The 26,695-nt window shown below is 37.5% G+C and overlaps 1 protein-coding gene across 1 annotated transcript; it reads right to left on the bottom strand.

Moving 5' to 3' along the window:
* Positions 1–425: 425 nt before the first annotated feature.
* On the bottom strand, positions 426–26,695 carry LOC127619853 (F-box/LRR-repeat protein 20-like). The gene is made up of 15 exons (XM_052092866.1): positions 26,479–26,695; positions 21,329–21,390; positions 21,146–21,200; positions 18,315–18,389; positions 18,105–18,199; positions 16,213–16,281; positions 16,014–16,109; positions 15,789–15,915; positions 14,158–14,232; positions 13,886–14,016; positions 13,710–13,770; positions 13,151–13,195; positions 10,283–10,339; positions 9,883–10,095; positions 426–7,046 (listed from the first exon to the last, which is right to left on the bottom strand). Exons 1-15 carry the CDS (start codon positions 26,518–26,520, stop codon positions 6,939–6,941), a joined length of 1,311 nt encoding a protein of 436 aa, XP_051948826.1. The 5' UTR covers positions 26,521–26,695; the 3' UTR covers positions 426–6,938.

The raw sequence follows: 26,695 nt of genomic DNA on the forward strand, positions 1-26,695 counted from the left end.
AGCTCAGCGAGTTTTGACACTGACTACTACAGTCGCGAGTTCAAATCCAGGGTGTGCTGAGTGACTCGAGCCAGGTCTCCTAAGCAACCAAATTGGCCCGGTTGCTAGGGAGGATAGAGTCACATGGGGTAACCTCCTCGTGGTCGCGATTAAGTGGTTCTCTCTCTCTCAATGGTGCGTGTGGTAAGTTGTGAGTGGATCGCGGAGAGTAGCACGAGCCTCCACATGCTGCGAGTCTCCATGGTGTCATGCACAACGGGTCACGTGATCAGATGAGCAGATTGAGGGTCTCAGAAGCGGAGGCAATGGAGACTTGTCCTCCGCCACCTGGATTGCGGTAACCGCACCACCACGAGGACCTAAGTAGTGGGAATTGGGCATACCAAAATGTACTTTTTAAAATAAAGTTCCGTATACTTGAGCCAAATAAGTATGTTTATTTAGAAAAATCATGGAAACCAGTTGCCTTAAAAATCCAACTAATTAGATTTTAACAGCGCAGAATCAATTACCAACAATTTTATTGTCTTCGAACCTCCATGTCAACCCAACTACACCGGTTCACTGTTTAAAATTTTTGAGGGACACACTTTAGTACAGAAACATTTACAGAAAAGAAAAATCACACTGCTCTTAATAATATACAGTTATATATTTATTCATACTGCCATATTCATTTATATTGGTTAATTGTAAAAAAAGAAAACAAAAGTACAATAATTAAAATAAGTACAGTCTTTGTGAAGGTTTTAATCCCCAAGGACCAACTCTAACAGACTTCATGTCCACAGCGCCCTGATCTCTAATTTTTACAGTCTCGCACACGCAAACCATGACCCCAGATCGCAAATGTGTTCGAGTATCCTGAAATCTGATTTTTGACCCCAAAACTTCCACAAGTTATCCACGGTCATTGATAACAAATGCACATAAAACTGGGGGGGGGGGGGTGTTTGTATGAATGAATGACAAACATGGAAAGAGAAACAGAGAGAGAGACATAATTAGTCATAAGCAATGTCATAGACCCAACAATGGATTCTTAAAGGGATAGTTCACTCAAAAATAAAAAAATAATTTACTCACCCTCATGTCTTTCAGAACCTGTATCTCTTTCTACTGACAGCCTCAGTCACCATTAACGTTTATTGCATGTTTTTTCCAAACAATGAAAGTGAACGTTGACTGAGGTTAACATTCCACCAAACGTCTCTTACAGTCATACGGGTTTGGAACAATATGAAGGTGAGTAAATGACAACATAATTCAATTTTGGGTGAACAAATCTTTTAATAGGCGACAAAAAATAAACATTGTGACTATGAACTGATGTCAGTGTTTCTAGTCCTCTTTAATATAATCAATAGGGCTGAATCAATTCTAGATTCAAGGTGTGATACCACTATTCTTTATATAAAAAAAATATATAAAAATAAAAAACATGGTTAGGTTTAAGGTTTGAGTAAGGGGTTAGACATTAATTAGTAATTACATGGTTTGTTTGGTTCGCAATCTCCTACTAATTGTTACGACTTGTCATGAAACTTGGTTGGTTGAAACTGCGCTCTAAAAATGTGACTAAATGATCAGGCAAACTGTGAGATACACTGGAAAAGAAAGCTGAAACGTAAATATACACAAATGAATCTCAGATGTGACATTAAAGACTAAGCGCCTGTAAACAACATACAAACAGACAAGAATAATCTGTGTCAAACAAACATGCATGCACACACACACACACACACACACACACACACACACACACACACACACACACTTCTGAAATTGATTGTGTTAGGGTCAAAAACACTTGAGTGGACAAACCTATCTCTGATTGCAAACAGAGTATGCATTTTATGTGCTGCGTACAAATCCAGAAACAAATAAAGAGCCTGACAAACATCACCAAAAATAGACAAAGAGCACCTGATGACATCTACATAATCATACTAACAATAGGCAATAAGTATATGAAAACATAAAATACGACTTTATTTTGATTGCATATGATTTTGATCTGCTGAAATACTTTCTTCTATAAAGTGTGAGAAAAAAAAATACCTTCAAAACTGGCAGTCAATAAGCAACCCCAGACCTTGTATTGTCACAGTTGTCTAAAGCATGTGGATATTAAGTGCAAGTACTTGAGTACTGGTGCAACTGAATATAAATTAATGTAAAAGCAACTTACTGTATTTGCAATGTCTCTTCATCAAGTACACAATATGGCCAAAAGTATGTGGACACCCCCTTCTAATTTACAGGTTTGGCAGCAACATATCGTGACATTCAAAAGAAATAACTGGTCATGCCAAACCCAAAGTAATATACTGGATCAATACAAGTTAACGTCAATCGACAGCATTTGTGGCATAATGTTGATTACCACAAAATATTATTTCAAATCATCCCTCCTTATCTTTATTAAAAAAAAAGCCAAAATCAAGATTACAGTGAGGCACTTACAATGGAAGTAAATGGGGGCCAATTTTTGGAGGGTTAAAAAGGCAGAAATGTGAATTTTATACCAAAATAATTTTAACTAGGGTTAACTAGGTCCTCTTTTTCGGACCTTAAAAAAAGCGTCCGGCCGGGATTTCAAAATTTGCGAGATGTCCGGGATTGGGCTTTAGTTGCATTTGATGTGCATCTGGTACTTCATTGTGTGTGTGTGTGCGCATATTTGCATTGTTTTAACCCCTATTTGTAAGTCCCGCCTTCTGGCACACCAATTTGTTCATTATAAGGGTCTTGCGGCAACTACTGGCAAAATTCCTGGCTGCCAATCTCTCCGCAAACGTGCAAACTGCTGTTGTGTTCGGCATCAAACAGTTGCTTGACAGTAGCAGCAAATGGCAGCAGAGTGGAAACAATGCCCCATACCGAAGATTTGCACAAAAAATACCCACGCTTTCGCCCAGGTCGAGATCCGTAGGAAGCAGAATGTATGACATGGAAAGCTGGCACTTATGTGTCAGTTCCTATAAAGGTGCAAGTAATTTAGAAGCACACATGAGCTCTGCGATGCATAAAGGGTCAGCAAAAGGTGAAAGTTCATCAGGTAAATTAACAGACTACTTTTTGAGAGCAGGTAAAATTATCACATTGCTTCATTTTACATGGCCATTCAAAATAATATGTTATGCTAATAGTGTCTTTTTCACTGTATTAAAGTTTGCATTCATAGTAACACTATTTTGAAACACCCCCCCCAACGTTTATGACGTTGGCCCCCATTGACTTCCATTGTAAGTGCCTCACTGTAAACTCAATTTTTGCTTTTTTAAAGAAAAGGAGGGACGAGTCGAAATACATTTTTGTGGTGTATCAACATTGTGCCAGAAATGCTGTTGATTGAGCTTAACTTGTACTGAACCTGGAATATTCCTTTAATTAAAACAGGGAGCTTACAGTTTATGCCATAAAAAGGGCAGTAATAGGCCACCACCTCACCTCCAAGCCCTATTGAAATATGCTAGTTTTATTGCAACTTAGATGCGAACAGATAACAGACGTTCATTTCAATAAAGTCATTACCTAACTCCTACCTACAGAAATTCACAAAACAAGCGACACAAACATTTTCACAAGTGGCCTCGTATGGTCACCGACTCAAAATAAAGAGGAAACGAAATGACCAAAAAGACGAAAACAAAGAAAAACAAGCAGTTTGGATTGTTTTTATAATCTTGCACATACTCTCATAAATCCAGAGCCAGCCCATAGTTTATGAAGTATATTTATTTGCGTTTATTAGGTCGTAAAGTAGGGCGATGTCAGGAAAAGTGGGCCGCTTTTTGGAAAATCTCCTACAGCAGCATTAAAACGCCTCTGCACATTTTCCCAGACTGCTCTTTGTTTGTTAATTCAGGTCTCTTCTATTTTACGTTCAAAATATGAAACAAAAAAACAACAGTTTAAGCTATTTAAATGTCAAGTCACCCTCCGTCTCATCATTGCTTTTTTCAGGTGAAATGGGCCAACGCAACAGTACAGCAAAACCATCCATGTAAACAACAAAATATGCTCTTTTTTTTATTAATTTACAATTATTTATAATATAATTATCAGCATTGTATTACAAGAAATGTATTATGGAATTTCAAATAAATGTGTTAAAATGTGTTTTGTGGGGGAGTTTGAGGTGGATCTGTAGGTTTTGGAATAAGGTACGGTATATATACCGTACCTTATGTATATAGGTAAGATATATACCACTGTATATATCTTATTCTACATTACAATATATAACATTAACAAGGATGTAACTTTAAAAGGAAATGTCCCTTACTAAAACTCATTAGACTTTGTGTGAAGCTACTAGTGTGTGTCTGTGGACTTGTGATCCAGAAAACGATATTGTTCTGTAAAGACTTTATATAGTAATAAAGTCATTTCTTTTCATGTGTAAATGTGTATTTTACTCATAAAAGTTGTATTAAAATGGGTGTTTGTGAGTGAGTGAGTGAGTGAGTGTGTGTGTGTGTGTGTGTGTGTGTGTGTGTGTGAGGTAGGTATGTGTATTTGGGCACATTAGAGGTTACTGCATTCAAACAATGCTTATATAACATATCCAAATGTAATTTTGAATTGTTTTAATATTATTGGAGTAGTTTTAATGAAAGGAACAATCAAAATATCAATTTTAGATGTGGCACTTGTTTGTTAAGGAACCTTATCAAACTCAGAGCGATGAAATCCTTGAAAACATGTCAAGTACCATTACTACACCTGTTTAAAATAGTTTGCTGTGATGATATTGAATCTTAAAGAACTAACACCCCAACCTCATCTGGCCCATTTGACCTGATGGCCCACTTTAGCTGACATCACCCAACCTACATGCTACTGTAACAGTTGACTGGGTAGCATGCTTTGCTTTTAAAGGATGCAGAACAATCTGTTGGGATGAAGATCGAATGAAAACAAACGTTCCTAAAACACATTACGGCTCTCTTTATGTTATAACACACAGACACATTTTCATACACGTTGAGGTGAAACTGTATTCTCCCTTTAATTGCTGCATGATGCATCTTTTGCAAAAAGTGATTTACAACGCCTTCTGTGCACTGTTGCCTGTTGTTTCTTACGTGCTTGACCGAAATGCATGTGTAAATTTCATGAAAATCACATAAATGTCCAGATTATATTTCACGCAAAAATCTAATATATATATATATATATAAAATACACTTTAAGATTTTGCTCAAAATTATTATTATAATTTTTTATATATATATAATTTTTTTTAATATTCTCATTACCATAATTCATCCTGACAATTTGCTTGTTTTTATTTTCTTGCAAAAAGAAAATTAAGCCTATTTTAGGACTAATAAAAAAAAACATTTGCCCAAATTATTATTTTTAAATCATTCTTTCTTTATATATTCTCAATAACAATTTATTTTTCTTGCATAAAGAAAATTAAGCCTTTTTTAGAACCATTAATATTTATGGCCCAAATTATTATTATTTTTTACATAATTTAATTTAGTTATTTAAATATCATAAATGCAGTACACATAGCATTTGGATTATGTACTTTACAATGTAATATTTATTTATTTTTTTGCAATACAGTAAATGGGAATTATATATTTATGTCAAAATGCAAAATGAATTGTATTGTCCTAAAAATAGGCTTTATTTTCTTTATGCAAAATATAATTTATACTGATTTCAGGGTGAAATATGTATCAGTGGCATGTTCTTGAAATAGCAACACATTTCTTGGGTCACACAGACATGGAGACTGAACCTGCAATCTTTGTCTTAGCAGCCTAGATCCGGAGCCACACATCTACCCCCACGTCTCCACTGGCCAACTGTAGCCCTGACCTCTTCCGAAGAGACTTCCAGATAATTAAAAAAAGAAAAACTTGGAAGAGTATCATGCTTTAAAAATATTCAGTCTCTGCTCTAAGTTCAACAAAGCCACTGAGAGTGAAGCAAAGAGAGAGAAAGAGAGAGTCTTTGTGTATGCATGAAATGTTTATACACTACCAGTAAAAGGTCTGGACACGCTACACACTTTAAGTTTCTCATGAATTTACAAATGAGTTTACTTTTCATCTAAAGGCTTAGACTTCAATGCTTGAAATCAGTTTTGAAGACATATATAAAGTAAATGAATTTCCTTACAAAACTAATATGGGGGGAAAAAAACTGAAATGGATGAGTTGGAGCGGATAGTGAAGGAAAAGCAGCCAGCAAGTGCCCAGCACACATGGGAACTCCAGTACTATTTTAAGAAGCTCAAATATAAAATAGCATTTTATGTTTAGGGATGTTTTGGTCACTACATAACTCCCATACTTCCATTTGTGTTATTCCATTGTTTTAATGACTTGACCATTATTCTAAAATGTGGAAAAGAGTAATAATAAAGAATGACTTGGTGTCCAAACTTTTGACTGGTAGTGTATGTGTGTCCATACATATCCAACGTTGGGTTCCTTGGGGGCTGACAGGTTAACAATCACTGTTACTGTATTTTTGTGTATGGGCATATAAGATCAGTGGCATGATCTTCCAAGACCTGTTTACCTTATGATATTGTCTTCTGGTTTTACCTTTATCTTGGATCCAATTTTGATGTTCTATCCAATAACAGGGAGGAATAGTCGCTATGTAACCACGACGTCCTTTTGCGTGGCTTTAATATTCATAAAGACCCCATGCTCCGTTCCTCAAATTGGTTTCAATGAACAAAGTAGCACAATCCCCAACATTGTCCACTTTAATTACCCTATCAGAGTCTCATATAAAGCCATTGAAGGGGCTGTAGTGTTGATTAAAGCTCGTGAGAGGATGTAGAGAATGACAGTATGTGTCTCTCCGTCCCTCCCAGCAGATCTGACCGGGGACCACCAACATGTGCTCTAGGTAGATCGGGGGTGAGAGGTCAAGATGCACAGTCTGTTTTTACATCATAGAAGGATGCAGCAGCGACAGAATCTCTGGCGGCTCCCGCCTACCGATGGAGGCGGAGTCACGGGTGCAAAGTAGGCGTGAACTTTAATGTTGGGTAAGTGAGTCTACAGAGAAAGACAGAAAAAATTAATTATGCACAAAGATCTCTCTTTTGCAGGACTTTTGGTTATTATACTATTAAGGACCTTGGGACTTTACATTATGTGCTTAAGGGGAAGTTAATTCATTCCGATAACTTTTCTGACTACTTATGAAAAACAAAATACTACCATAACTAAAGATGTAAATACTTGAATATCATCTTAGCATTACAGCAATTCTGCAGTGAAAAAAAACAACCACATTTTCCATGGCAAGAACAAGTGACAGAGGCCAATTAATCTGATACAAATCAGCTTGGTCAATTAAAAGAAGTGTTGGCTCCCCCTTGTGTCAATTTCTAAAATCTACAGACAGCTTAGGCCATGGATCTGTTTTCAAATATTTTGGGGTGAATTTTGAGTAAATATTATTGTCAAATCAAAATGCATGCAATTGCAGCAATGGGAAATGGTTTCATGTACTCAATTCTGATTCACTTTTCTCTTATACATTTTTGACATTTAAATGTTTGGGTTAGAATTCTTAAATATCATATTAATAATACATTTTATTTATGAAGCACCTTTCCAAAAGCTCAAATGGTGGATTTACACAGTGTACATTCACATTTACTATGGCGGCTGTGGCAGAGCGGGTTGGCGGTTTGATTCCCGGCCCACACGACCCAACATGCTGAAGTGTCCTTGGGCAAGACACTGAACCCCAAGTTGCTCCCAATAGCAGGCTAGCGCCTTGCATGGCAGCTCTGCCTTCATTGGTGTGTGAATGGGTGAATGAGACGCAGTGTAAAGAGCTATGGTTAAAAACCTGCTATATAAGTGCAAACCATTTACCATTTACATTCAACTATAGCAATAAATTACAAGGGTCAAAAAACAAAAAAAACAAACAGCAACCAGAAATAGAATGATTGCTAGAATGGTCCAGAAATAGAATGATAGTACAGTGTGAAAATATGAGTTTTAAAATGTTGCGAGGGCTAAGTGAGAGAAATCCACATTTTTGGTTCAATTACACTAAAGGATCTGCCAACAAACGTCTAGAGGCGATATCTATGGTTATCTATCTCTGGGGATAGAGAGATCAGGTAAATAGTATCAGATCAGGTAAATAGAGAGGTGCAAGATCATGTAGAGCCTTGAAAGTTAAGAAGAACATTTTGAAATGAATATGACATGAGACAGGCAACCTGTGAAACAAAATGGGAAAAATATATGCAGACCATAGTTGGAGAGTTTTGGAAATATTGCAATCTGGCAATGCTTTTACTGGGTAGGCCGATTAAGAGGCAATTACAGTAGTCAAGATGTGATGTTATGAAGGCATGAACAAGTGTTTTAACGTCCTTTGAACTAAGCATGGGTCGGAGTCAAATAATGTTGCATAGATTTAAACCACTGTATATATCACTTATGATCGATCTCTCACTTCTGAAGCTCATATCAGATCTATCACCAAAAGAGCATTTTTCCATCTGTGTCGTCAGCATAGCAGTGATAACAGACCATAACGATGGATGATTTCACCAAGAGGGAGCATGTCAATTATGAACAGAAGAGGACCCAGAACAGGACCCTGGGGGACACCCTGAGTGAGAGGAGCAGTAGGGGATTTGTATGTATTCATGGAGATAAAATATTGTCTATTAGTGAAGAAGATAACCAGACAGCACTGTAGCAGTGATGCCAATATCTGAGAGTCAAATGAGGAGAGTGTTGTGGCAGATCTCAAATCAAGGAGGCTCAGGACACTTAAGGACCCAGAGTCAGCAGAGAGAGAAGATCATAAAAAACCTTCAGGAAAGCTGTTTCAGTACTGTGAAAAAGACGAAAGCCAGGTCGTAAAGGGTCATAAAGGTTATTAGCTGCTAGATGTGATTGTAACTGGGAAGCTACAACCACTCCAAGAGTTTAGAGATGAAAGGCAGGTTAGAAATTGGACGATAACTGAGGAGGTTAGATGGATCTAAGCTGTTTTTCTTTTTTAAGGACTGGTGTGACTGCAGCAGTTTTGAGATCAGTAGGAATAATGGCAGAAGCAAGTGATGTGTTTATATGATATGAAATTGGAGCAGAAATGGCAGACAGACAGTGAATATGGCTCTGCATTTCATTGGCCCTGTACTTGTATTTTGCACAATGACAATAAAGTTGAATCTAATCTAATCTAATAAGAAGAGGGGTTGGGGCAGGGTCAAGCCGACAGGAAGAGGAGTTGGACTGTAAAATTAAATTATGAACTAGTGGATAGGATGTTCAGGTAAGTTTGAAGATGAGTTTCTGGTGTTTTTGCAAAAAGGTGTCAAATGTATCAAATACATTTATAGCAAAAAGGAAAATGAAAACTTCCATGAAGAGTCTCTCTTAATATTCCCGAGTGGAGACGCAACATACGCTGTTAAGGCTTCCGGATGATTTTGATTCAGAATTGCAAATCGATTCTCAAAACGAATCGTTTAGATCAGAAAGAATCTACTCGAACGATTCATTAAATTTAGACATCACTATTACCGAGCCACAGGCAGTTCACATTTTCAGGCATGTTTTTTTTTTTGCTTTGTTCATTCGCAAAAGTAACTAATGGTCTGGAGAAATGTATCGGAGAAAAATTATATAAATATTCTGAAGTAAAAGTCATCAGAAGTTGTTATGTACAGTACAGTAAGGAAGCGTTTGTACATTGTAACTATGCACCACCACTGTTAAGTATATTTTCACCATCAAATCCATCAAACTAAACTTTAAATTTTTTTGCAATTAGAAAACATAGAATAGATTAATCTAGTAAACACTGCTAATACCTCCACCTTGTCTCTGGGTTTATGCAAAAACGACTCACCCTCAAGCGTTTAATACCAGCGCGTGTGATCTGTTGACAGTCGTAGAGTTCGATGCGGTCCAGGCTGTGACATGTTTTCAGATGTTCTAACGACGCGTCTGTGATGAGCGGGCAGTTATCCAGCTCGATCACCTCCAGTCTGTCATGAGCACATGGTCCACTGCCCAGCTGCCTGATGCCATCATCAGTGATCAACTCACAGTGAGACAGACTCTAAAATACATCAAACAAAAGAATATTACTTTTGCATCCATAACTACAAGAAAAGTGGATGTGACCTTGACCTACATTTTGTAAACATTTAGTATAATTTCCAACTGGTCAAATGAAATTGTTTTAAAAAAAATGTAAGAAATATATAACGTAATGTATATTATACTTTTTGTTTTGTAACCCTTACCAAAACCTGCAGTCGAGGGCAGTTTATAGATAACTGGATGAGAGTTCCATCTGTAATCTACAGAGAAAGTGATGGATTATTTTGAGTAAGATTCTATAGAGGAAGTGAAGCACAACATAAATAAGAAGAACATTCCATTTAAGGGTTCAAAGTGAACATATATATATATATATATATATTTTCCTAGTTGCATACTTAAATGATAAGATGTTAAGAGGCTATACTACTACTGCAGTGATATTTTGAAGTTGGAAGCATTTTTACTTTGACTTAGTTGAAGTCAGAAGTTTACAGACACTTAGGTTGAAGTCATTAAAAGCAATTTCATATTAGCAAACTATAGTTTTTGCCAGTCATTTTGTTTACAGACCGATTGTCTCACTTTTAATATGGAGTGGTGGTGGCGTAGTGGACTAAAGCACATAACTTGTAATCAGAAGGTCGCTGGTTCGATCCCCACAGCCACCACCATTGTGTCCTTGAGCAAGACACTTAATCCAGGTTGCTCCGGGGGGGATTGTCCCTGTAATAAGTGCACTGTAAGTCGCTTTGGATAAAAGCGTCTGCCAAATGCATAAATGTAAATGTAATTGACTATGTCGCAATTCCAGTGGGTCACAAGTTTACATACATTAAGTTAACTGTGCCTTTAAGCAGCTTGGAATATTCCAGAAAATTATTTCAAGCCTTTAGACAATTAGCTACTTATAGTCTAATTGGAGTCAACTGGAGGTGTACCTTTGGATGTATTTTAAGGCCTACTTTCAAGTTCAGTGCCTCTTTGCTTAACATCATAGGAAAGTCAAAGGAAATCAGCCAAGACCTCAGAAAACATAATGCTCCACAAGTCTCGTTCATCCTTGGAAGCCATTTCCAAATCTGTACAAATATCAAGTATAAACGACATGCGACCACAGAGCCATCATACCGCTCAGGACTTTTTGGAGAAATGTCATCTGGTCTGATGAACCAAAAATGTAACTGTTTGTCCATAATGACCATCATTATGTTTAGAGGAAGGGTGAGGCTTGCAAGCCGAAGAACACGATCACAACTGTGAAGCATGGGGGTTGCAGCATCATGTTGTGGGTGGGCTTTGCTGCAGGAGGGACAGGTGCACTTCACAAAATAGATGGCATCATGAGGAACGAAAATTATGGGGATATACTGAAGCCACATCTCAAGACATCAGCCATGAAGTTAAAGTTCGGTCAAAAATGGGTCTTACAAATTAACAATGACCCCAAGCATACCTCCAAAGTTGTGGCAAAATGGCTTAAAGACAACAAAGTCAAGGTATTGGAGTGGCCATCACAAAGCCCTGACCTCAATCCAATAGACAATTTGTGGGCCGAACTGGTAAAAGCATGTACAAACCAAGAGGCCTACAAACCTGACTCCGTTACAGCAGTTCTGTCTGGAGGAATGGGACAAAATTCCAGCAACTTATTATGAGAAGCTTGTGGAAGGCTACCCAAAATGTTTGACCCAAGTTAAACAATTTAAAGGCAATGCTACTAAATACTAACAAATTGTATGTAAACTTCTGACCCGCCGGGAATGTGATTAAAGAAATAAAAGATCATCTCTACTATTATTCTGACATTTCACATTCTTAAAATGAAGTAGTGATCCTAACTGACCTAAGACAGGGAAAGTTTTCTACGATTAAATTAAACTGAGTTTAAATTATTTGGCTAAGGTGTATGTAAACTTCTGACTTTAACTGTATATATATAATGATGCTTACGGCATATGACTTAATTGATAAACAACAACACATGAGGAAATATTAGCAAGTAAACTACATCAATTTATTTATTTCAGCAAAGACCACTAACTGCCAATCACCACATTTATCATTAAAGGATAACTAAACCCTAAACCAACTTTTTTTAGTTAATGATCTGTAAGCATGGGGCTTTATTAGTACTGGTCATTGATTCAAGTAATTTTTTTGACATTTGTGTATAAAGTGTTTTAATTCTACAATATATGGTGTAAAAACGTCTGAGTGCTGCCCTCTTCAGGTTGAACGGTGGCTACTGCAGTTGCATTTTCCTATTGGCTGTTGCGGTACTTCGTGACGTAAGCGGTGACAGCTGACGTAAGCAGGTTCCAGCTCACCACGCCAGATTCATGTACATGTCGTCTTGCCACCGTGTGAGGAATAATAATAACATAGAGTCTGACAGCAGCTGTCAATTAATCCGGCACTACGAGTCTCAGGTGCCCCCCCGCTCAGCCCCGCACTCGGTTCGTTCCCTCTATCCCCGCCGGGGTCTGCCCACTTTTCCAGCATTTTCCAATATTTCTAGTGGGTGGAGTCAGACTCTGAGCAGGTGTTTAGTTACCCTTTAACAAAACACCAATAAATATACACACAAATGATCATAGCTCAAATATATCAGGTATTTTTCGTTTAGTTTAAGTTTGTCTGAATCTGGTTAGAAAAATATTGAGAATTGTTCTCAATATTTTAAGGCCAACAAAAAATGTTAACGGGTTTAAGAAAAATATGAGCACTCTATGTAACAATAATTTGGCATGAAAGTAAGTAGTGTATGAATGCTTTTGGTTTACTGACCATCTCATCTTCACAAACCATGGTGCACATTATTTTTTTTTAATTAAATTAAATTGTGTTGTTTATTTATTTTTAAATTATAAAATGCAAATATTTCGTTTGGTTTAAAAAAATATATATTTGTTTCATTTTATTTTGAAAGGATTACTCGATTAAATGTGATGACATTTTCTTGAAATTAAAATGCGTAAATCTTAAAATGATTTTTTTGGGTGTGAATGACCATAAATGCTGTGTTTTTACTCCAATATATGCCATAATGCCAACGCATTCCGACTTACCTGTACACACTCTTCCAAATCCATCTTTTCTAACTCGTGACAGTTCTGAAAGAAATTAAAAAGCAACAGATGTTATAAATGCATTTGATTCGTGGTGTAAGAAGCACTGGGCTATCAGCACAGATGGAAGAATGTTCAGTTTATTCAATCTCAAATCATTGATCAAGTCAAATATGGCGACACATCAAAAGAAAAAGTGAGGTTTAATGTTATTGACATGTCGCTATAAATTATTTGTACACATTTGAGAGTAAATAACGACTAAAATTTCACTCAGTTCATCATACAAAGTGATGTGATGTGCTGAGAAGACTTGAAATATGATGCAAAAGTCACATGAACTCCTTGTAGAACACTTTAAAGCATTAAAGTATAAAATACTTTTGTATGGAAATCAGTGACTGCGACATTCTTTAAAAAAAATATATATATATTTTTGTGTTCTGCAGAAGAAAGTCATATTGGAACAACAAGAGGATGAGTAAATATTGACAGAATTTTCATTTTTGGGTGAACTATCCTTTTAAGCTGAGATGTGTTTGTTGGGACATTTACACACCCGTGCTAATGTTGTAAAACCTACATCTGTAAGCTGAGAGCAGCGTGCCACCTCTAATATTCTGCATGTCAGAGAGAGAGATAGAGACAATCAATCAATTATCCAAGGTTTAAGAGAGGAAAAACATTTTCATTATTAGTGTTCAGGGGCTAAATGTGTATTTATGTAATATGTACCTGAGGCGAGGGCAGTTTTGGCCCAAGGCATTGAGAATAGCATCTGTGATGTTTGCACAGCCGGACACACACAAAGACTGCAACCGATGGCCCCCGCGGCAGATGGTTATAAGACCTTCATCTGTGATCTGCTACTCAGTTCACACAGAGAGACATTCCAACATCAGATACACATCCATTGAAAATATTCAAACCCACGCCTGTGCACATTATAAAACGTGTCTTACCGTTTACATTAAACATAAAAAAAAATGTGAGTGTTTGTGTCTTACTGAACACGTCTGCAAATTAAGTGTGACCAGCTCTGGACAATGTGCGCCAATATGTTTGAGCGCCTCATCTTCCAACTAAACATAGAAAACAGTAAAGAAAGAAATATTCTGTGTTATTTGACATTTACATTTAGTCATTTAGCAGACCAAAGCTTTTATTACTATGGAGCACCTTAGAGGACAGGGCAGACATTTTATTTCTGCAATAGTTTAGTGTTTCCTCGCAATAGTTTGCTGCACTCTCAATAAGTTTAGTGTTCCCTTGCAATCATTTGCATACCCTTGCAATACGTTTTGGGTGCCCTCTCAATAAATTACCATAGTTTTACTAGAGTGAAACCAGTGATAGTACAGGAAAACAAAAGCTATGATAATAAAAATCATACTTTCATGTTTATTATGGTTATACATTACCATTGTATAAACATAGTACTGTAACCATAGTTTTTTTTCGCAGAAACCATGGTTTTACTGTATACTGTAGTAACTATGAAAAGTAATTAAAAAAAATCTTTGGGGGCGGAAATCATGGTTTTAGTGCTGTATACTGAATCCATATAGTAACCATGGTTTTACTATATATTAGAACCATCTTGTGGTTACTATGGTTTTACCACAAATACCATGGTATTTATAGTAAAACCATAATAACCACAAAATTATATTTATTACCAGTTTTCATTTTCCTGTATTATCACTACGGTTTCACTATGCCATGGTAAATTTACTGCGAGGGAACGCAAAACTATTGCGAGTGCATGTAAAACTATTTTAAGTAAATAGAGGCACTGCCCTCTAATGAGCTCTGTTACTTACAAATGAGGAAAAGAACAATTTGTCATACAAAAGTCAAGGATATTGTTTTTATGACAAGCTTTCTCAAGCCTCCAATCTGATTGGCTGTTTTTAAAGCAGACTAAACTGTTTAAATGATCAACCAAAAATGAGAATTCTGTCATTATTTACACACCCTCATGTGGTTACAAACCTATATGCTATTTTTATTATTGTTTTATTTCAAATGAAACACAAAAATAGGAATTGGAAAAATCTTTAAGCAGCTCTTTCCATAAAATGTTTTTTTTTTTTTTTTTTTTACGACTGCCTCTGTTAAACCCCCCAAAAAAAAAAAAAAAAAAAGCACCATAAAGGTAGTAGTCCATAGGACTTGTGTGCTATAAATCAAAGCCATACAATAGCATGCATGAACTACTTTTATAATGTTTTATGGTGTTTTTTGTCCTTTTTGGAGCTTGACTGTGGTCACTAATAACCATCATTGTATGGAAAAGAGGTGTGTGAAGGTCTGTTCCACAGAAACAGTACCATCATTCGGGGTTGTAGCAACACAAGGGTGAGAAAATAATGACAGATTTTTCATTTTGTGTGAACTATCCCTTTAAATGATTTCTGGTAGGCAGGGTGAACAGGATTTTATTCACCAGGAAACAACTAGTCTCTTGATTTGACCACTTTTTTTATGTTTATGGCATGTTGACGTCATGTCAATGAACCAGATAATATAAAAAGCAACTGTTCGCTCATGTAGAACTGTTAATAAGTGCGGGTTTATAGCAAAACTAGGTAAAGTGAACCAGGCTGGAACATGTGAATATAGGCTCTGATATTACCTGTGTGCAGCCCTTGAGGAAAAGTCCTTTGAGTCCTGGACAACATTTCACAAGCGCTTGTATGCCGTCTTTGGTCACTTGATCACACCATGAGATGTTCAACTGTTCTAGTAAAGGACAGCCTTCACTAAAATCAAAGAGAAAGTGTTTAGCTCAAAGGGAGGCATTTTGCTTAATAAACAAGTGTCCACCACGCCCCCGCTATGTGTGTCTGTGCCCTCTGACCTCAGTGCTTTGAGAGACAGGTTGGTGATTGAGGTGCACGAGGCAAGATCCAAGTGCTTCAATTTGGGACAAAATTTACTCAAGCTGTTACATGTACTGCAAAATGACAGACAGAAGTTCAATGCATCAACACAATACTTTCAAAACATCAAAAAAGATGCTTTCACAAACATCCTGTCACACACATGCATACACTCACCTGTCAGTGATCTTGGTGCAACCATTGAGGCTGAGCAGCTCAATATTTCTGCAATTTTGGGCAAACGTTCTGAGAGACAAAAACTAAATCAAATTAAACCACTTTAAAGGTAAACTGTATAATTTCTGTGCCACTAAATGGGATGGATGGATGGATGGATGGATGGATGGATGGTTGAAATTGTGTATATATGTATGTATGGATGGATTAATGGATGCAAGGATGGATTGATGGATGATTGGATAAATGATTGTTTGAAATTGTGTGTGTGGATGGATGGATGGGATTGGATGGATGGATGGATGGATGGATAAAAGAACCAGATGGATGGATGGATGGATGGATGGATAAAAGAACCGGATGGATGGATGGATGGATAAAAGAACCGGATGGATGGATGGATGGATAAAAGAACCGGATGGATGGATGGATGGATGGATAAAAGAACCGGATGGATGGATGGATGGATGGATGGATAAAAGAACCGGATGGATGGATGGATGGATGGATAAAAGAACCGGATGGATGGATGGATGGATGGATGGATGGATAAAAGAACCGGATGGATGGATGGATGGATGGTTGAAATTGTGTATATATGTATGTATGGATGGATTAATGGATGCAAGGATGGATTGATGGATGATTGGATAAATGATTGTTTGAAATTGTGTGTGTGGATGGATGGATGGGATTGGATGGATGGATGGATGGATGGATAAAAGAACCAGATGGATGGATGGATGGATGGATGGATAAAAGAACCGGATGGATGGATGGATGGATAAAAGAACCGGATGGATGGATGGATGGATGGATGGATGGATGGATGGATGGATGGATAAAAGAACCGGATGGATGGATGGATGGATGGATGGATGGATGGATAAAAGAACCGGATGGATGGATGGATGGATGGATGGATAAAAGAACCGGATGGATGGATGGATTGATGGATGGATAAAAGAACCGGATGGATGGATGGATGGATGGATGGATAAAAGAACCGGATGGATGGATGGATGGATGGTTGAAATTGTGTATATATGTATGTATGGATGGATTAATGGATGCAAGGATGGATTGATGGATGATTGGATAAATGATTGTTTGAAATTGTGTGTGTGGATGGATGGATGGGATTGGATGGATGGATGGATGGATGGATAAAAGAACCAGATGGATGGATGGATGGATGGATAAAAGAACCGGATGGATGGATGGATGGATGGATAAAAGAACCGGATGGATGGATGGATGGATGGATGGATGGATAAAAGAACCGGATGGATGGATGGATGGATGGATGGATAAAAGAACCGGATGGATGGATGGATGGATGGATAAAAGAACCGGATGGATGGATGGATGGATGGATAAAAGAACCGGATGGATGGATGGATGGATGGTTGAAATTGTGTATATATGTATGTATGGATGGATTAATGGATGCAAGGATGGATTGATGGATGATTGGATAAATGATTGTTTGAAATTGTGTGTGTGGATGGATGGATGGGATTGGATGGATGGATGGATGGATGGATGGATAAAAGAACCAGATGGATGGATGGATGGATGGATGAACGGATGGATGGATGGATAAAAGAACCAGATGGATGGATGGATGGATGGATAAAAGAACCAGATGGATGGATGGATGGATGGATGGATAAAAGAACCGGATGGATGGATGGATGGATGGATGGATGGTTGAAATTGTGTATATATGTATGTATGGATGGATTAATGGATGCAAGGATGGATTGATGGATGATTGGATAAATGATTGTTTGAAATTGTGTGTGTGGATGGATGGATGGATGGGATTGGATGGATGGGATGGGATGGTCAAGCCAACATAATGACCATTTTGAAAAAGTGTCTCTCACCTGAGTGCACTGTCTCCAACGCCAAGGCATCCTCTGAGACTTAACTTCCTCAGGAAGCCTCCACAACGTTTTGAGATGTTCTCCACCACACGGCCCTGTAAATGAAAAGATTTAAAAAATTCCTGACCCATTCTTTGTACCAAGTAACGATTAAAATGCCTACAAGTCCTTGTGCTTTAATTGCTTGAGAACAAATTCTACTTTCCCAACCTCAATGTCTCTCTGGAAGTCAAAGAGGTCAATACGCTGCCAGTTACTGCCATCCAGAGCTAACAGGTTCCATGACTAAGAAAAAGACAGGAAATCAAGTTCAGCCCAGCTCAATTCTATGGGCACCTATATTACAAACAGCCCACAACAATCAAACAAAAGAATAGATTTTCAAGAAAACAAACACAAATAATAATACATTTTATATATATAGCACTTTTCAGGCATAAATTGCAAAGTGCTTTACATAAGAAGTATATAGTCAAATATCAACAGCAACATCACATTCAATAAAAAACTTGTGCATCAAACATAAGAGATAAAAATAAATTAAATTCAACACATAGAAGATAAAATACTAAAACATATGAAGACAATTTATTCAAAACACATATCAGAGAAACAAGATACATTTAAAACTTTCTTTTAAAAATATTAAGTGTACTAGCTTCCCTAATATCTAATAGTAGTGTGTTCCACAATTTTGGAGCATAATTTGCAAAGGCTGCATCCCTGATTTTCTTTCGTCTGTAAATGGGAACCTCCAATAAACCTGCATTTGAGGATCTTAAGGTTCTTGATGGGATATAATTAACAAGAGAACTGGCAATACAATTAGGTCCTTGTCCATTATGAGCTTTGTACGTGAGGAGGACCTTAAAATCGATTCTAAATTTTATAGGAAGCCAGTGCAATGCAGCTAAAACTGGTGTTATATGTTCTCTTTTTTAGTTCTGGTTAGTAACCGAGCTGCTGAATTGTGGGTAAGCTGAAGTCTATCAATTGATTTTTACATTTACATTTATGCATTTGGCAGATGCTTTTATCCAAAGCGACTTACAGTGCATTTAGTACAGGGACAATCCCCCCGGAGCAACCTGGAGTTAAGTGCCTTGCGCAAGGACACAATGGTGGTGGCCGTGAGGCTCGAACCAGCGACCTTCTGATTAACAGATATGTGATTTTTGTGGGAGACCAGTAAAATGTGCAATACAGTAGTCAAGTCTACTTGAGATAAGAGCATGGATTAGTTTTCTGCATCTTTCTTGTTTAAAAATGTTTATAATTTTAGCTATGTTTCTGTCACCATATTAATATGGGTGTTAAAACTTAAATCAAAGTCTAAAATAACAGCAAGACTTGTAACCTCTGGTCGAACCCAAGGAGTCAATTTAACTTTCTTCTGGAAAAATAATTCTCTTTTAGTTTTAGGGCCAAATAATAGAATGTCAGTCTTATTCTCGTTTAACTTAAGAAAGTTATTACTCATCCAATTATTTACTGCCATATGGCAGGTAGTAATCGAATTAATAGCCATGGTATGATTTGGCTCAGCAGAAATGCACAGCTGTGTGTCATCAGCATAACTATGGAAACATACATTGTTTATTCTGATGATGTCACCAAGTGGCAGCATATACAATGAAAACAATAAAGGTCCAAGGCAGCTTTCTTGTGGGACACCAAAGTGGGTTTCATGTTTCTCAGACATATGTACTCCAAGTTTAACATAAAAACAACCAATTTAATAAACAGTCGGAAAGACCTATTGTAACTGCAGACACCTTGTGATCTGTTAACTGCTGCGACCAGATCATTGAGTCGGTGTGTTGAACTTTAAAACTGGATCAGCCCGATTTGTGAACAAATCATTGTGAACTGGATCAAACGATTAATTGAAAAGACCAGACTCAAAAGAAAACTCTGTTGGAAAATAGGACATCGCTACTTCTCTCATAAACTCCCCTGAACCTGTTCACTGGAAGATTTTTAGTGAATAACTACTTAAATTTAAATATTAACAAAGCTATTGTATGCCTTCAGAAGGATTGAAATCACTGGCATTTTATTCGAGAAGACAAGGGGGGAAAAGAATCAACAGGACATAAATTAAACATAAAATATTAGAAAAATGTGAGCTCAAATAGTGTGTATAGCAGATATTTATCTAAAGTAACACAGTCCAAAAGTGACACAATGCGGATAAAGTTTCAGAGGGAGGAACTGTCTCTCTAGCCTTCCTTGAGCTCACTGCGATCTCATTGAGTTTCTAAATCGCGGCGCAAATAAGAGGGGGGAAAATGCGAAATACAGCCGAAAAGTCACGTGAAGAGGCAATGCCTCCATGGTGCGCTGATTCACTCAGTACAATGTCAATCAATCAATACGATAATGCCTGCCTATCACAATAAAAGCAGGGCCCGCAGATCACTGGACGAACTGATGGAAGTGGACGGACTATTTGCAGAATAAACTTACTGACTTAGACATCACCACTTTTGGTCATGTCCAAATCAGAATGAACTTAAAATATCTTAAAACATGAAATGGTCTATGAGTGAGCCAGTTTTTAGTGAGCACTCATTCTTAAAGATATAGCTCAGTGTCACTTTGAAGATTCGACCAGCAGGTGGTAATAAAGTTAATGTCCAAACTCTAAAAACTGTAATTGCAAATGAAATGGCTGGTGGAGTTCAGGGTGCCAACTTCTCTGTGTGGGCACCTCGTGCTGCCACCGGCAAGATGCCGCCTCTGGGGGCACATCTTGCCGGTGGCAGCACGAGGTGCCCACACAGAGAAGTTTAGGCCCATTCCTAAATCTGCCACTGAAACATACCCCTTTTAAGAGACTTCTGTGGTGCTTTTTATTATTTTGACAGCCCCATTTCTTATTTACTTTTATAATATGAAAAAGTGCCCTTTGTGTTCCGCAGAAGAAATAACATCATATGGGTTAGGAACGACATGCGGGTGAGAAAATAATCACTGAATTTTTTATTTTTGTTGCCTCAAAACACCAGTCTGAAAGCATCAATACTAATTATACTTACCCGTGAAACTTGTGCACAGCGGCAAAGTGTTACTACATCCAGGAATGAGAAAATTCTGGGGGAAGAAAAGGACAACAATCAAATTCAATCAAAGAATGAATTGATTAATAACAAAGAGATTTATTAAGATAAAGATTAAGAAATCAGTAAGAAAGGGAAAGAAATGTGAGAGTTCACACCAACCGTAATAACAGCTCCTTTGGCAGCTTCTTGTTAATAACAGCTTCATCATTATTGGAGAACATCTGAGAACAGATATACATGTCTATTTAGAATTAAAAGTTCAAATATCAATAATAATATTCTTTGATTTTTTTTTATATGCCGAACATATGCTGAAATTTGAATTTACATCCCGAGTTCTGCTTTTTTGGAAGGTGAATTATTCTTCAGGTGGCAAAATGCTCATACTCTACCATGTTTGACCGAGTGACCTGTGCTCTTGTAACGGAAGCCAGCTGGTAGGTAGCTGAGCTCTGCAGTGTGTGTAAACCTCACTCTCCCTTACCCCAAGAGGTGCTCTAAAGACTGATGCTAGGGGCTGTAGCCTTTAGCTTCCTCATTAGTGTAGCATAGCTTTCTTGCCAGACACCCCAGTTTGAATTCAGCTCTTAGCGAGTTGAGCAGTACTGGTTACAGTGGTGCCGTGACCCGGATGGGAGTGAGGTTTAGGGGGTGAGTGTAACAGGAGCCAGCTGGTACTGCTGTACAGTGTGTGTAAACTTCACTCTTCTGGCCTCAAGATGCGCACTAGCGAATGAAGCAAGGGCTGTAGCCTTAAGCCTCCTTGTTAGCTCGTCCACCTCCAATGGTTACACTCTTAGAGGTGTGTTGGCTTTGTGCCAAACATTCACCATGGACATGACACCTAAAGCTCTATTATCTTGCTCTCATCTAACCACAAAACTTTTTTTCCATGTGGTAACAAGAGATACAGATTGTCCTCCTAAATAATTCAGACAGGACCGGATGTTCCTTTTATTAGGAAGTGACTACTTCACATCCAAGAATAGTGGTGAACAGATATAATTATTTCTGCCAGTCCTACCTCTGTCTATTTGTCTGTAGAAACCCGCTGATTACCTTTTATAACACTGTCATTCTCTCATAATTTATTCATCCTCATGCCAACTAAGACTTTCTTGACTTTCTTTCTTCTGCAGAACACAAACAAAGAGTTTTAGAAGAACATCTCAGCTCTGTAGGTCCACACAATGCTTTGTAAATGGTGACCAAAACTTTGAAGCTCAAAAAAAAAAAAAAAAAAATCACATAAAGGCAGCATAAAATCAATCTACAGTATCTCACAAAAGTGAGTACACCCCTCACATTTTTGTAAATATTTGATTATATCTTTCACTTAGGGGTGTGCTCACTTTTGTTGCCAGCGGTTTAGACATTAATGGCTGTGTGTTGAGTTATTTTGAGGGGACAGCAAATGTACACTGTTATACAAGCTGTACACTCACTACTTAACATTGTAGCAAAGTGTCATTTCTTCAGTGTTGTCACATAAAAATATATAATCAAATATTTAAAAAAATGTGAGGGGTGTACTCACTTTTGTGAGATACTGAAGTGATGTCTGTTTTGGGCGAGAACCAATCTGAAAAATAACTCCTTTTTCACTGTACATCTTGACAGCAGTCTACTTGGCAATCATGATTTCAAGCACAATAACACTTCCTTGCGCCATCTAGTTCTCTGCCCATGAACAAAGCACTAGGAAGTGTAATCGAGCTTGAAATCATGATGACTGCAGATGTCAAGGTTTATGATGAAAAATAAGTTACATTTTGGTCTGTTCTCTCCCAAATCTGACTGGGTCACTTCAGAAAACACATGAAGTCATTTGGATTACTTTTATGCTAAATTGATGAGCTTTTTTTAGCTTCAAAATTGTGTTCACCGTGTACTTGCATTGTATGGACCTACAGAGCAGAGATATTCTTCTAAAAGTCTTCATTTGTGTTCTGCGGAAGAAAGAAAGTCATACACATCTAGGATGGCATGAGGGTGAGTAAATGAGTGAATTTTTATTTTTGTGAGAATTATCCCCTTACCTAGGTTACCATGTCCAGAACAACAGGGGGAAAAAAATCAAATCATGTTGCTATTTTCCCAATAGCCCCATTCAACTTTTCTCATACTTACTAATTTAAAACCAAACTTGTTTTATGTAATTCCAGCCTTGTAGGCCACCACTTATCTTTTTGCCTTTGAAACTTAAAAAAACCCAACTCAGCTGAGAGCAACAACCAAAGCAATGGTTTAGACAGTCCATAATAGCTGCAAGCTAACTAATTTCTATTGATCTTTTTTCTTTTCACCTCTCTATTCTCTATGGATCTATTTGTTTGTTTGTTTAAGGATAAGCCATGTGCTGTCTGCCTGGCTGCAGACCGTTACCAACCAGGAATGATACATTTATTTTCGATTCACCCAAAAGACTCTATTTCACTGGCTGGCTTTAATGTTATGAAATTAAATGTTTCTTATAATTGGTGTTTTATGGTTGAATCTCAAAAAGTAAATGGTTGAATCTCAAATTAAATAAGAAAACGAAGCATTTTTGGTATAATTAAGATTAATTATTTTTGTTATCCAAGCACATTTTCGACCAAATTTCACATTACTTTAGGGAATTTAAAAAAAAAAAAACATTTGATTTACATTTTAAAGTATTTTTTAATTGTTTCATTGTTGTGTTTTTTGTGCTGTCTTTCATGTATGCTGATATTGAACTTTTTTTCAATTACATCGATACAAGATTTTCATTAAAATATCGCATTAATGAGAATTAAGAATCATACTTGAGAATAATGAAAATTACCATCAAACTCAAAAAGTCAAACATCTGGATACATGCATGAGTGTGTGATGTCGACATAATTCCTTCATGACAGGCTTTGTAAAATTCACCATACACTTCTATTCTTGGCAGTGGTGATGTCTGGTTAGAAACAGTGGGTAAGCCGATTACTATCTTTATGGTTTCCAGGTCAGGGTTAGTTTAGTATATAGAATGCAAGAAAATCTGAAAAAGACTGAGAATATATCGGTTTATCCAGTTTGGTCGGTTAGATATTTGCATTGATTACTCATGTTGAAGGGATAGTTCACACAAAAATGTAAATTCTCTCATCATTTACTCACCGTCATGCCTTCCTAGATGTGTGACTTTATTTATTCTGCTGAACACAAACAAAGATTTTTAGAAGTATTTCTCAGTTTATGTTGGTCCATACAGTGTAAGTGAATGGTGGCCAGAACTTTGAAGGTCCAAAAAGCATATAAAGGCAGCATAAAAGTAATCCATACTACTCCAGTGGTTTAATCCATGTCTTCAGAAGTGATATGGTAGGTGAGGGTGAAAAATCAGATCAAGTTTTAAGTCTTATTTTTTTACTATCAAGTCTCCTCCCTGCCCAGTTTGTGGCGATATGCACAACAATTACAAATCACCAAAAACAGAAGAAGAAAGTGAAAGTGGAGATTTATAGTAAAAACAAAGGACTTAAACATTGATCTTATTCTAACCCACTACTCTCATATCACTTCTGAATACATGGATTAAACCACCGGGTTTGATTACTTTAATGCTGCTTTTGTGCTTTTTGCAGCTTTAAAGTTTTGGTCACCATTCACTTACACTGTATGGACCAACATAACAGAAATACTTCTAAAAATATTTGTGTTCAGCAGAAGAAAGTCATACACATCTGGGATAGCATGGGGATGAGTAAATGATAAGGGAATTTTCATTTTTGGTGAACTATCCCTTTAATTCAGTTCTGCTGTCACTTGAACATAATCCAGATAGTCACTATGTTCCTAAAAAAAGAAACAGGCCTTAGCTGTTACCAATGCAGTGCATGCTTTTTTAATACACCGAGTCCATTCACTCCATTGAAAATTCTGAGACAACAATTACAAATTTAAAATGTAATAATAGCTTCCACCAAAATACAATAGTTACAACAATTATAGTTACCTCCATAAAACCAAAAGAAATTAATATGGGGGTTTCAACTTGTTTCAAGAGTTGTGGCTGATATCAAGATACCGCAGTTTTATTGTAGAAACAGTACTGGTAATCCTGATTAAACTGGCTACCATGGTAACAGACCTGATACAGGCTAGCGCCATCTTTGGGAATGGTAACGAGGCTGTGAAGGATAGACTTACCATCTCTTCAATTGGCACGAACGGTAAAGCTCCTAGGCCACATCTGATTTTCCACAACTCATGTTGTCTGGAGTTCTTTGTACACTGAATGTTCTTGGACAGATATTTTATCAATGTTTTGTCTGCGGAACGATCCAAAAACACTTTAAACTGCAGTACAGCCCGCTAAAGTGACTGTAAGTCTATCCCTCACAGCCTCGTTATCATTCCCATTAAAAATCAAAGATGGCACTAGCATGAATAAGGTCAATACTTTGTCCTTTGTTGGATAGACTTTTAGTTTATATTCAAACCAAACCTTTAAGAGTAACTATAAACATGAACCCCAGCTATTCGAGCAATGTCATTGTGTATTTCAAAACCTAATGTGCTGCCAACCTAAACAGCATCAGGTGCCCATAAATGCTGCAACAAGCCTGTGGTGCCCCCCTTAAATGCTAGCCATCTAGCTAGGCAACTCACTAAGTTGAGACACCGCCACTGTAAACACAGTTTCAGCTTGTACAAATACGGCTTGATCTTGCGTCTTTAAGACGATAAACAAAGCAAATATTAGCGTAAATATGCCTAACTATTCTCTGTTGGGATGAACTGTGATGTGATTGTGTTTCTTACGCGAAAAGGCCCGTGTTTGTTCATCCAGCTTTTGTTTTGGCCGGTTGTTTTTCACTCCAGTCTGCGGGCCTACCACCATGATCCGTCTCAACTGCTCCTATAATCCCAGCTAACTCAGTTCAATGTATAAAATCCCAAACCGGACCATTCTCGAAGCGTGGATCAGAGACGACTGTTGCTTCGCGATAAATATTAAAGTATCTTTAATGGAATTACATTCGCTCACTAGGCTTTATATTAGACTGGCACTTTTGTGTGTATACAAACCGACACAAAGTAGACTTGACAACAAAAAACACTGCGACAAAAAGCAGCAAACTGTTGGATTACCATCTGAATTACGGCGTTTTATGGATTGACAATTGATCAACAGCCGAACTCAAATGATTGCGGAAGCTCGGCCTCTTCTAATGCCACAACAGTTATAATCATCCACTATTTAAAACGTTTAGGAATCAAAAGACGCAAGGTATGCTGTGTAGATTATTTACATCGACATGTCAATGTAAAAATAAACAGGGGCTACTCGCCTCAAAGCGACTCCGAGAGACGCCATTCACCTCCTTACCCATCCCGAACGGTGTAATAAACTCCACCAACTCGGTAAACCGGAGTGGAAAAAATGCGCGTCCGTTAAAAGGGCGAAAATGTGTCGGTGCCGCTGGTTTCCGTCGAGCTCATTCCGTGTTTTTGGTTTGTTTCATCGCGTATGTCTATGGTGAAGATGCAGAAGTGGCCCAGTGGTAG

The sequence above is a fragment of the Xyrauchen texanus genome, chromosome 26, assembly GCF_025860055.1.
Source record: "Xyrauchen texanus isolate HMW12.3.18 chromosome 26, RBS_HiC_50CHRs, whole genome shotgun sequence".
Lineage (NCBI taxonomy): Eukaryota > Metazoa > Chordata > Actinopteri > Cypriniformes > Catostomidae > Xyrauchen > Xyrauchen texanus.

What these genes read in the sequence shown, in the direction of transcription:
- LOC127619853 (XM_052092866.1), bottom strand. Translation starts at nt 26,520, where the DNA reads ATGGGTAAGGAGGTGAATGGCGTCTCTCGGAGTCGCTTTGAG. An exon ending in TGCACCAAGATCACTGACAG is followed by an intron (nt 16,110 to 16,212) that starts GTGAGTGTATGC and finishes GTCATTTTGCAG; the next exon opens with TACATGTAACAGCTTGAGTA. An exon ending in CAAAACTGCCCTCGCCTCAG is followed by an intron (nt 13,771 to 13,885) that starts GTACATATTACA and finishes TCTGACATGCAG; the next exon opens with AATATTAGAGGTGGCACGCT.